Raw genomic sequence first — 12997 nt, 5'->3', positions numbered from 1 at the left:
GTACGGACAAAGCAGCAAAGGCACCAAGCTCAGTGAAAGTGAAACTTAACGGTTTGTAAATTTATGTAGTTTTGGTGTTTGGTGTCCATTGTTTTTCCAAACTACTTCAGATGAAACCAGCTGCGTTGCCACGGAAATAGCGCAACCCACAGTCCAGCACTTGGTCTAACCAGCAAAATGAAGTTAATCTTCACACACCTCTGCCTGTATGTTATTATGACCTTCTGTGTTTAGGGTGTTTATAGGCGTGTAGCCCCACAGTGCTCAGATGAGGTTGTGTTATCAAAAAAATTGTAGACCTGGTGCCAACTGTAAGTATCAAAGAGACACAGCGCCAAAAAAAAAGCAAATGTAGAGAGGCGAAACGTCAAACCAGAGATAATCATGTGTTGGATTTTAGTTTTTCTGTCACTGGCGAGGCTGTGTACAAACCGTAACTGACAATCCTACATTCAGTAGCAGTAGTACACTTTAAAATCATAAACCAAAAATAATCTTAAAAGAAATAAAAGCAGGCTGAAGCATTTCGAAAGTTCATTCATTTAATTAGTGTACAAAACCTTGATTTAAGAAAAAAGGCCATTTAACATTAAATAAAAAAAATGTTAGTTTTCGGACACCCTTAAAATTTTACACAATCTCAAATATTATCATGAAATATTTGTGGAAAAATCTTTTTTGTGTTTCAAAAGGTGTGGCTGCATTAGACAGATACAAACAAATACAAATTATATTTTTTTGTTTATTGTTTACAAGAAAAACTAACAAAACTAAATTCTTGACAGTTTCAATATGTCAGTTCTCAACATTGTCGGTATCAAAGTCAACAAATAACAGAGAATGTGTTCAAAACTGAACAAAAAATAAATAAACCATCACATCATCAAATTAATATTTAGTAGTCCTGCCACTGGCACGTAGTAGAGCTCTAATCCTGGCTGGCATGTTCCCCACGAGCCTTTCACACTGTTGAGGGGTAATCTTGTCCCATTCTTCTTGAATCACTGCTTTTAATTCTTCTAAATTCTTTGGTTTATGCTTTGAAACAGACCTTTTGATAATCCACCACAGATTTTCAATGGGGCTCATGTCCGGGGATTGAGCTGGCCACTCTAAGACCTGGATACTGTGCTCCTGCAGCCAAGTTCTACTGGCCTTGGATGTGTGGCAAGGGGCATTATCTTGTTGAAACATCCAGTTTTTACCTCGACGGAACAGTGCACGCGCAGAAGGGAGCATGTGGGTTGATCAGGGGCTTCTTGATAGCCTTGTAGGACCTTAAGCCATGATCTAAAAGTCGGCCACGTACAGTGCGGGTGGAACACTGGACACCAGTTTGGTTTGACCACTGCTGCTGAAGCTCCTGTGATGTCATTCAGCGGTTTTGCCTGCACATGCGGATCAGGATGCGGTCATTTCTTGCTGAAGAAACCCTTGGACGCCCGGATCTTGGTTTGTCTTCCAAGCTGTTGGTTCGTTTCTGCAGAGTGTATCCAACTGCTGAAGGACTGCATCTGCACTTCCTGGCTATCTGGCGGCAGCTGTACCCTTCCTGGCTGAGAATCTTTATCTTCAGGCGTGTTTCCTGCGTTAGGTTCCTTGTTTTAGCCATTTTTGTGTCTGAAGAACTTTCAAATGTGCTGGCTTTATGTAGACACAAAGCTTGGCAACAAAAACTGTGTCTTTTAATAAAAAGAACGACCTTCATCGCTGGTACCAAAATGACCCAATACTCAAAATTTCTTATGTATTTTTATGGAACCAATCAATTTTAAGTTTTTAATGGCTTTTTTAGGATTTATTTAGTATTTTGGCTGTGACTGTACTAAAAGAAATTGCACTTGAAGACCTGATTGAAGAGTGATTCTTAATGCAATATTTCACAAATGCATGGGGTGTCCGAAAACTTTTCCACCACTGTATATTTTTTATACATACATACATACAGACATACATACAAAATAATGAAAAGGCCAGATGAGATACTGTATGTAATCTGGGTCTGCCCTGGGGCCTCCTACCAGTTGGACGTGCCCAGACATTACACAAGTTAATATTACTGTCACATGTAGCCATATCTCAAAGGTTGATGTGGCTTTGTGAACACAATTAGTAAAATCACAGATAGAATTTGACCAAAACAATCAGCCTAGTGTGATCATATATTCTGTGCACTTCAGTTCATCAGAAGAAAGGCACATGGTCCGCTTAGCGAGGAACCAATATGACCGGTTTTTGGTTTTCCAGCACTGATTGGTGGATGATCTCTGCTTTCTGGAGTTGTTCACATCTTGGCATGGAGGGTTGGTCTGACGTAGAGATGCTGCTCCAGAAAAGCTAAGATCTTCTTCCAGGAGTCTTCCTGAGCGTCTGAGTGGGGCTTGGTTTGTCCTCCACACGCCAATACAACTGAAACATACAGGGTTAGATTTGAGAGACGATTCTGCGACACAGTAGGTGCGGTTACATGATGGCTTCTCATTCGGAATGAAATCATTCAGATTAAAAGTCTTTCCAGGTAGTTTACATGGGAATTATTCATTCCAAATGAGGGTTTACACGGGAGATCAGTTTAATCGCCTTTATTTGGGTGTGTGCAAGGTTTGGGGCAGAGGTGGTTTCTGATTGGATAGGGGGCGGGGCATTGTTACATTTACCGGAAGAAAACACTGTCGTCCTCGTTCCGGATAACAAGATGCTTGACGACGCTGTTCTTAGTGCCTTTTTCGGATTTGTTTTGCTTATATTCTTGAAGCAACAGTACAACAACAACCTTGTTATGCTAATGCTTCGTCTTTTGAGGAGGAGAAGAGAAGTAGAAGGTTGAAGAAGGGAGACAGATGACTGTGCTTTGGCGAATGGAAACCAGTGAGTGCTCCGTGTTCGACTGCTCTGTCTCAGCCCGTTGCTATGCATGCTGTATACGTAATGGACAACGAGCATGCGCAGAAAGAAAGGAATGGCAGTAATCGGGTAGGAGGTGTATACAAGACAGAAAAACAATTCCATTCGGGTTCTGAAAAGGAATATTCCACCCCTGTGCACCCGATTAGATTTTCTTTCGGATTGGCTGTTTTCATTCGGGTTGAGGTGTTTACAAGGAGCATTTCTATTTGGGTAGGGCTTCCAACCCGAATGCAAAAGGAATACATGGCTCCATGTAAACGCACTGAGTGAGTAGCAGACAAGTGAGTCTGTAAAAACTCACCAGACACTTTATTAGGTACACCTGCTCAACTGCTTGTTAACACAAATAGCTTATCAGCCAATCACGTGGCAGCAACTCAATGCCAGTTCACACAGGCTCACCAAAACTGGACAATAGAAGATTGGAAAAACGTTGCCTGGTCTGATGAGTCTGGATTTCTGCTGCCACATTCAGATGGTAGGGTCAGAATTTGGCGTCATGGATCCATCCTGCCTTGAATCAACGGTTCAGGCTGCTGCTGCTGGTGTAATGGTGTGGGGGAGATTTTCTTAGTACCAACTGAACATGGTTTAAACACCACAGCCTACCTGAGTATTGTTGCTGAGCGTGTCCATTTCACACTTTAAGCCCCAGGCGCCTTGGGCCCCGAATGGTCAGCTTATGATTTGACTACCAAGGGGCATTTAAAGTGCTAAGGGGTGCTGGCGTTCAACTCCCTTCTTTGTGTGACACTGTGTGTATGAGCACAACTCACTTATCTCGTTTGTGTCCATTTTTCTAAAATTAGTAACTCTGAAGTGAGGCATATAGGGCGGCTCAATCAGGTGTCCGGCACCGGGATATTCAACTCTGGTCAGCAGGTGTTCGTTCCCTGCAGCACGCATCATCTGGGCCATCTGAGGGTCAAAGGTCAAATCAAAACAGCACAAAATGAATTCACGTCAGTGGGGCTCAGGTGACCAGGGAAAGGTCACCTTTATTCAGTTAAGATGGCAGCTACTGAATATACGATGCTATGCCAGCTACTAAGAACTACCGTTTTATCATGTCAGCTCGGCGTAGTGTGAGAAGTAAATCTCTGCCAAAATTACAATACTGCTAAACTGCATTAAAGGCAGTGTGACACAGCTTTAACATTTAGGCAAATTATCGATTATTTCATTAACAGAAAATCAATCTGCATCTATTCATAAATCTATAGTGTCTTATAGTGTTAACTTATTGTCAGCTGTGTGTACTCACATCCTCAGCACACTCTGCCGCGGGCACGTTCAGATCATCAAGGCCGTTAACCATCAACACTGGACACTTTATTTTCCCCACCTGGAAGAGAATTTATTAGTCACCAGTCACATCACTGGTTTCATGACTCTGACACAGCTGAGCCAATCACATTGGTGTTAGAAAAAGACAAATAACCACAAAAGTAGGGCCCCAAGTCAGATATTTACGTCCAAAAGTTGGTTATTCAACAGGCCTCAAAATACTTTCTAGCGGGAGGTTCGTACAGTTCTGCAAAAAGTATTCCAGGTGGACTTTACATTTAACCTACAGACGCGTCCTGTGTGATCAAGTAGAAGATGAACTGATCTCCAAATGGCATGGACATTTTAACCTAGGTCAGTGTATTATCTTTGTTTTGTTGAACACCCCAAGACATTTGAGCTCTCAGACAACTTTTACAGGGTCTCAGACTTTCATTAGCTTGTTAGGGCTCTGGCTTGTTCGCAATCATCATTAGGAAAGGCCAGGTGATGCAAATTTCAAAGCTTTATAAATATTCTGACTCCTGAAACCTTGTCCCAACAATCAGAAGCCATGGGCTCCTCTAAACAGCTGCCTAGCACTCTGAAAACTAAAGTAAGAGATGCCCACAACGCACGAGAAAACTAAAGAAGACAGCAATGTGTTTTTTAGGGAGCTGTTTCCTCAGTTCTTCATGTCATTAAGAAATGGCAGTTGTGGAGGTCGAGTTGAGGTGTGGAAGGCCAAGAAAACCTTCAGAGAGCTGCTCATAGGATTGTTAGGCAAATCCAAACCCCTGTTTGACTACAAAAGACCTGCAGGAAAATTTATCAGACTCTGGAGTGGTGGTGCAACGACACCTGGACAAATATGACCTTCATGGAAGAGTCATCAGAAGAAAACTTTTCCTGTGTCCTTGCCACAAAATTCGGCGTCAGAATTTGCAAAGGAACATTGAAACAAGCCTGATGATTTTTTTGACTGATAAAGGTAAAACAGGACTTTTTGGACACAATGAGCAAAGGTATGTTTGGAGAAAAGAGTAACACCTGTCCAACTGTTAAACACGGGGGTGGATCAGGCGAGCTTTGGGCTTGAGTTGCAGCCAGTGGCACAGGGAACATTTCACACGTAGCGGGAAGATTGGATTCAGTTAAATTCCAGCAAAGTCTGGAAGCAAACATCACCGCATCTGTAGAAAAAGCTGAAGATGAAGAGAGGATGGCTTCGACAGCAGGACAACGATCCTAAACACACCTCGAAATCCACAATGGACGACCTCAAGAGGCATAAGCTGAAGGTTTTGCCGTTGCCCTCACAGTCCCCTGACCTAAACATTAAAAATCTGTGGACTGACCTCAAACAGCAGCGCGTGAAGATGGCCCAAGAATCTCACAAAGCTAGAAGCCTTTTGCAGGAAGAATGGTTGAAAAGCCCACAAACAAGAATTGAAAGACTCTTAGCTGGTTACAAAAAGTGTTAAGAAGCTGTGAGACTTGTTTTTGCTTCAGGTCCTTTTTCTTTTGTTATTTTGAAACTGTAAAAGATTCAAATTAAAAAGTAATTGTCCATAAAATATGTTCCATCTGTAACATCGTGCCTTTTGGAAATCAGGTTGCCCTCTACTTGCTTAGCTACTCACAGTAAACAAAATTTGCCCAAAACTTTGCATGCAACATAGTCACATAGTCCTTGGTGCATGTGAAGCTGAGAATTACTTGCACAGCTAAAATGCTATGTCCACTATTGGCGTGTACTTACATCCACTTTCGTTGCGGAATTATTGGTGATTGGTAGAAACATGTCTCTCCATATGTAATGGTTGTTCTCATCCAAACGTTCCTTGTGGGCATTCCTGCCATCAGAAGTTATTGTTCACATCGGTCAAACAGTGAAACTTCATGCGCTGTATTTATGTTGCTGACAGAATAACAGAATACCTAATGTACAGCAATCCATTGACTTCACTGAATGACGCTCCAGGTATATAAAGATGGTGGCCGCTGACACAAACACAACAGCGAGGCTGAAACAAAACACAATGACACCCCCGAGACACTGGATCTCCATTTGGTTCTGGCAGATGGTTCAACAGCCACATATTCAAAGCTCAAGAAACAGCAAGTCCAAAATATTTTGTATGCTACTTACCTTGAAAACTCTGCTCTCAGCTGCCAAATAGATGGTCACAACAGAGCCAAGACAAAGACCAAATATTCCAACTCTGTCCGACATCACTTGAGGATGGTCCCTGATGAGAGCTAACGCTGTCTGTGCAGAAGGAGATAACGGGAAATTAAAACCAAAAGGTGTGATCTAAGGTACACCAGCTATAAGAGTCAAGTTACTGTATGTATATTCCCAAAAGCCAGTGGCGTGGTGGTGTAGTTTAGGATTTATCCCATACAAAATAACTGCCCTAATGAATTTACAGTAAGTTACTGTGTAGTAAAAGCGTCGCTGTAAATGTAGGAGCACATACAGGTGAGTTGAAAAGGGCTGCTGCTGCAAACAACATTTTCTTTGCTTCCTTGCTTCTCATATTCCAGGAAGCTGATGAAGCTTTGGGTTTTACAGGATTGAATATCAAACGTATGGACTGCAGACTCTGAAGTTACAGTATGTTAATAATAATCAACACTAACCTCAAAATATTTGAACTCTTCTTCTGCTGACATCTGCATACCAGCGTCAACATAATCTAACGCCAAAGTAACGTAACCATGGGACGCCAGCAGGGCCGAACGATACTCTATCAGCCCTCCACCACCTCCCCACATATCCAACAGTCCAGGGAAGGGTCCAGGACCTGAGGCACAGAGAAACTGATTACCAACCTGAGAGAACAGATTTTTAAGGATGATAAATAATCATAACAATATACTGGATTTATAAAGCGCTTTTCTGGATACTCAAAGACGCTTTACCATAAAAAAAAAAACCAAGAACAAAACAAAAGAAAACTGAAAAATGAAGGGGGAGCCAGGTTGTGGAGGGCTTTAGGGGTCGTGATAAGGAGTTTGGAGTGGATACGCTGGGGGATGGGGAGCCAGTGGAGGTTATGAAGGACTGGTGTGATGTGTTGGAGTGTGTGAGAAGACGAGCAGCTCAGTTCTGGATATACTGTAGTTTCTTGAGGGTTTTGGATAAAGAACCGAAAAGGAGAGGGATGGACGGAGGCAGGCGAAGTTTCTGAATCAAAGGAGAGGGTTACTGATACCAGTATACAAGATACACAAGTCTCTTTAAATACCAACAAAAGGAAGATAAGATGAGGAAATGTGTGTTTGTCAGGTGAGGCAGGTGTACCTGGAGGTATAAACAGGGTCCCTCGTACTCCTGTCTCTGAGATATTGATCCTCTGGACCCCTGGAGCCATGTACCACCTCTCTGTGAGTGACGAGGCCAGAGGAGACTGCTCCCTGAAGCCCTCAGTTACATGTCCGCTGTAGACGGAGATGCTGACCAGCAGGGGGCTGCAGACGTCCCTCTTTCTCAACCTGAAAAGAGATTAAAGGTGTGTTACAGAAGCGGCATCAAAAGGGACCTTGGGTCTGCAGCAGAGTTGGAGCGGGCTACAGAGGTCTGATAAGCTCACTTGTTTCTTACTTGAACAAATATTTGTAATTTATTTGCTTGCTGTTCACTACAAAGAATTAATAAGAGATCAGCTGTGAGGATTTTGTGCACAGCCAGCTGTATCTAATAAGTAGGGTGTCCCCAACTAAGGAGTTACATAGTTGTCTTGCCTGTCATCGACTGATAATCAAATAATGCTTTTCCTGCCTCTGTGTCGGCGATAGGATTATGTTCTCCAGTTCTCCAGTTGTCCCATTCTCATTAACACTGTATCTCAAGAGCTCCTTGAGGGAATTCCTTAGTTATAGCACAAATGTTCACTTGGACTCAACGATGAACTGATTAGATTTCTGTGGTCAAAGGTCAAGGTCACTGTGACCTTGCATCCATCTTATTCTCTTGAATGCGTATCTCAAGAACACCTTGAGGGAACGTCCACTTGGACTGACGATTAAGATGATTAGAATTGGTGGTCAAAGGTCAAAGGTCAGTGTGACTTCATAAAACATGTTATTGGCCGTAACTTAATAATTCTTTCGCTACTTAGGACAAAATTTTACACAAATGTCAAAGAGGATAAATGATGAAGTGATGACATTTTATATCCAAAATGTCAAAGGTCAGCTTCACTGTGACATCATAATGTTCTGCAAAATACCTCCTAAACTATACTATAATTATAAGAGGAACTTGACTGCTGTGTGGAGGCATACAACCATGGGGCGCTAATTCAATTTTTTTTCTCACTGATTTTATATTATCATATATGACATCGTTTCCCCTTTGTCGAGATCAGACAAAAGAACTGAAACACCCAATTGAACAATTTGTCTTCCTAACTTGGCATAAGAGCGGATTCTATAATTGAAGGTATTTAATCCAGAGCTTTTTGTTGCGTGTCGAGGGTGTGTGTGTGTGTGTGTGTGTGTAGGTGCAGCAGTGCCCCTGTTCACAGCACTGAAAGGGAGCAGAGGGATCAACAGAGACAGTCACAACATGTCAGTTTGGTTCCTGCTTGCTTGTTTCCATGGCTGTAAACAGAACTTTTGACTTTCTCTTAGACAGAGAGCCGTTCTTAAGTTCAAAAATTATTCAGCACTTTGCGAGAGCCACGTCAAGTGAGTGCTTCTATTAATGCAAGTATCCCAGAAAAGGGTTATTTATCATGATTTACTGGGAGAAACCAAGCAGTTCTGTGTGAAATCAGAAATCCAGCACCCCATGTAGCCTGAATGGAATGACCCTTTGTTTCATAACCACATATTTCTGCAACTACGACAGTTCAACCGAGAGATTGCCGAATGACGAATTAGACTTCTTAGATTGAATCTTTGAATAGTTACCTGTTAGTGGTCACCCCTACTAATAAGATGGTTGTCTCATTGATCATTACAGAGATGAAGAAGATGATAAGATAAGAAGATAATTGTGTTATTGATGTCAGGTGATGCTGCCCAGTTCAAGTCTGCAGTTTTGCAGCACTTAACAAATTACCTTAGGGCTTGACGGCTGCCTGGGACGGGACGCATACTCCACAACAAACCCATCTGTTCTTTTCCTGTGTACGTGCCCCCAAAACTCAAATCCTCTGCAACTACAAAAGCATTAAAATGTCAACAAAATACACAAAACAGCCAAGAAGCAAATTAGCTGTAAATTAAAGGACAAACAGCAAACATCTGAGGTCTTTTTGTGTCCAGCATGAGGCCACTTGTCCTCGCTGCACACAGCACATTTCAGACATCAACACACTTCAAGATTTAAAAAGGAGGAGAACCCACCAGACACTCTTCCTCTGTGATCACTGACGTAGTGTCCGTAGGCCTCCCAGTAGTGCTTGTCCTCAGATTGATGGAGGGAGTGAAGTGTGACTGGAGATCCTGGAGGCAGGCTCTCCACCACCACCTTGAACTTCTCATCGACCAGAGCTCGGGTGGGGTGAACAGAAAGAATCGGCGGAACAGTGTGGGACATGGTGGATAATTGGCTGTGGAGAAATGCGAGCACATGTGTATGAGTTACAGTTTATCAAGTGGGATATTTTTCTGCATAACAAGTAATTTTATTTCTCAGAATGCACGTTTATTTTGCTGTTAGTATTCTTTTGTAATTCAGGACTTTTACTGGTAAGGTGTGTCTTTACAGTGTTGTATTGGTAGTTTTATTTAAGTATCTGAGTCCTTGCTCCACCTTTGACACACTGACAGCTTTATAACCATATGGTGAAGTTCAAAGTTCAGAGTTTGGTATTTCTATTTTGTTATATTTTTACTTTTATTAAACTACATTTCAGAGAGGATACAGTACAGGATACATCAAAAGCATATAAAGCAGTTAAAATCAGCTTTAAATTAACCAACTACAACATTAAAGTAGCAGTTACATGTTAATTCTTTAATAACAATCATATAATTTGATACCAACACTGACAGTGAGTATTTTTTACTTATGATACTTAACATTTTGGTTCAAATACTTTTGTACTTGGAGGACTTTTACTTGTAGTGCTGTGCTTTTAAAGTAGCTAACTTAGCTTTCCTATGTATCTTGTGAGTGGAGTGTTATGTCAAAGTGTGCCAGCACCAACCAGCAGCCGGTATGACAGATACCAACGTTACACTACTACCGTGTAAAGGGGAAGTTCCGTTTTTTCCAACCTGGACCTTATTTCTGGCATTAAATACGGTTGTTTACTCACCCAGATAAGTTCAGTGTAATGTGGAGTCCTTCGGAAGATATTTAGATCCGCGAGAGCCGTGTACATCCATATAGTGGGAATGATCGGGGCACCGACAATGAGGCTCTAAATAACACATTATCTATGGGGTGCCGTTTCTAAAGTGGCTCACGGTGAAAATAACATCAACATTTTGCCACATTTAGCTTCAAATAATGTTTAAAAAAAGTGTTGTGAATTTTTTATCGTCACCTTTTATCACATTTACAGCAATATTTGTTAACTTAGAAATATATTAAATAGTTAAATCTAAATATTAAATGTGGCACCTAAATGTTAAATGTTAAATCTAAATATTAAATCTAAATGCTAAAAAACTTCTGGTGACCGGCAGTGTGAATTTACACATTACCTAAATATTTAGTTTCACCCAGAACATTTAGATTTAACATTTAGATTTAGCATTTAGCATTTAGATTTAACATTTAGATTTAGATTTAGCATTTAGATTTAACATTTAGATTTAGCATTTAGATTTAATATTTAGATTTAGCATTTAGATTTAACATTTAATATTTAGATTTAGCATTTAGATTTAACATTTACATTTAGATTTAGCATTTAGATTTAGATTTAATATTTAGATTTAGAACACTTTTTTAAACATTGTTTGAAGCTAAGTGTGGCAAAATGTTGATGTTACTGTCAGCGTGAGCCACTTTACAAACGGCACCCCATAATTATCTGCCATGAAACTCGTTCATTTCACCAATATGTTTTTATGAATCGCTAGAGTTGCTTGTCATCATCATCCGGGTCATTTATACTGACCTACTAACCTCTGACCACCGAAACGTTCACCTTTCTGTTTCTCACTTTTTGTCACTGAGCACTATGTAACAATAAATTCACGTTTTGCATAAGAAGCGCCTCTGCTTTTTGTGCAGTGTGCGGGCCGTTCTACACAAGCGATGAGAAGAAACTAAAGAAATGTAAATTCTCATAGTTATTTACTTATCAAGCAAACAAATTCAAGGAAAATAAATAATTTATGCATGTGTGTAGGCTACTTACTCAATCGAAAGTTGCCTGTTCGGTCCTGCAGGCTTTGGCTGGGTCTTCCAGTTTACTTTTGGGACACGAAAAAAACAGCCCGGTTGAGTTGTGAGACAGTAATTCTGGAGACATCCAGACGTGTATCTCCTGGCCTCAAATCCCACTCGGAGCAACAAAGGCATTCCTCCTCTTTTGGCATAGTGGAACATTGTCCACAAGAACACCACCTGAGGGGTATTCCAGAAAGCGGGTTATGTGAAAACTCAGTAAGTTAACCCTGAGATGAGGGAAACTCTGAGTTATCCGTTCCAGAAAGAGAGGTAACTGAAACTCTGAGTCAGTCACCATGGTAACAGACTCTGTGAACATAACCTGCTCACTGACAGGTTTTCTTCAATAAACCCTGAGTTTTTCTCTGTCTCCTCCCTCTTACACGCTGTTTCATTTCCTCATTCATTCAGTCCGTGTCAAAGCTTGTATCGAAGTGCATTAATTAGCGGAGATTTACCGTCTGTCACAGTCTAAATCCTGCTGGATATTAGTTTGTTACTCAGGACTGTCTGAAGTTACTGCATTTATGCACATCAATCATTTCTTTGGACATCAGTTTTTGTCTTAACATTCAAATATTACACAGCGAGAATTCACCCTCAGCTCAGAATCAAACCTCTGTCCTTTATATATTTATTATTTTTTATAACACTGTGCACAAGGATCAGACTGTCAGTCTGTCAGAGCAGCTCCCAAATGTTTATTGCACATAATGTGTAGGTCTAATTATTTAAATTTTAAAAATCGGTATGAAGCTTTAGACACCTAGTATCAATGACTAATGATCTCTGTCACTGATGTCACTGGTCGCACTGATGGAACATAACTCCTATAGCCTAATATTGGGGATTATATGTTCATATTTCTGAGTGAGCAATGGTGCAGCATTTCAGTGTCTTTAAATTTACTACATTTGTAGCTGAAATAAAGTCACTGAATGCTGTTGAGTCAAGATACAAATAGATGTGCAACATTTTAAAATCTACTGTATTTTACCTTAACGTCTTTTCAAGTGCAAATCACCAAACATATTACTGGGTCAGACTGTGAGTGTACAGTCATGTCTTTATGTCTTTGATCTATAGCCTAGCCTATATGTTTTAAATCTTCCTATTTTTCAGTTGCTGCCTCCTGTGTTTTTCCCCATCAGATTAAATCTGGGCTTTTAAACAAATACAACATACAAAATCACAATCCTATAAACATACAATATACAAATACCCTATACAAAAACAAGTACAACCTATCCTACAGAATGAAGTTCAAAATAATCACAACTCTAAACAAAATATAATGAACTTACAAACCAATGCAATATACAAAATACCCTGTATAAATAATCCTGTACAAATATAACTTAAACTACAAAGGTTAACTTCAAAATCATCACAAATCTAAACAACAACAGTAAGAAGAAAAATTAAAAAAATAAATAAATAAAAAATAAATAATAATAAAAT

At 40.4% G+C, this 12997-nt stretch overlaps 1 protein-coding gene across 8 annotated transcripts in view; it reads right to left on the bottom strand.

Moving 5' to 3' along the window:
- Positions 1-280: 280 nt before the first annotated feature.
- Positions 281-12997, bottom strand: part of LOC125883170 (peroxisomal succinyl-coenzyme A thioesterase-like) — a 41456-nt gene continuing 28739 nt past the window's right edge. For 3 of the 8 annotated variants that reach the window (XM_049567384.1, XM_049567382.1, XM_049567383.1), the window contains exons 3-13: positions 11505-11713; positions 9535-9740; positions 9248-9347; positions 7484-7674; positions 6820-6983; positions 6326-6445; positions 6115-6200; positions 5936-6029; positions 4172-4252; positions 3684-3825; positions 281-2409 (exon numbers count right to left, since the gene is read on the bottom strand). In XM_049567384.1, the coding sequence (XP_049423341.1) occupies positions 2285-2409; positions 3684-3825; positions 4172-4252; positions 5936-6029; positions 6115-6200; positions 6326-6445; positions 6820-6983; positions 7484-7674; positions 9248-9347; positions 9535-9740; positions 11505-11695 (1500 nt within the window). In that variant the 5' untranslated portion in view covers positions 11696-11713 and the 3' untranslated portion in view covers positions 281-2284. Of the gene's footprint in view, positions 2410-3309; positions 3450-3683; positions 3826-4171; positions 4253-5935; positions 6030-6114; positions 6201-6325; positions 6446-6819; positions 6984-7483; positions 7675-9247; positions 9348-9534; positions 9741-11504; positions 11714-12997 lie in introns of all 8 variants that reach the window. The other 5 variants (XM_049567388.1, XM_049567387.1, XM_049567385.1 and 2 more) reach the window with 3 other exon arrangements.

This window comes from Epinephelus fuscoguttatus, linkage group LG22 (assembly GCF_011397635.1).
Source record: "Epinephelus fuscoguttatus linkage group LG22, E.fuscoguttatus.final_Chr_v1".
In the NCBI taxonomy this organism is placed as follows: domain Eukaryota; kingdom Metazoa; phylum Chordata; class Actinopteri; order Perciformes; family Serranidae; genus Epinephelus; species Epinephelus fuscoguttatus.
Note: the sequence above shows the minus strand (reverse complement) of the source record. Positions and strands in the feature narration are given on the sequence as shown.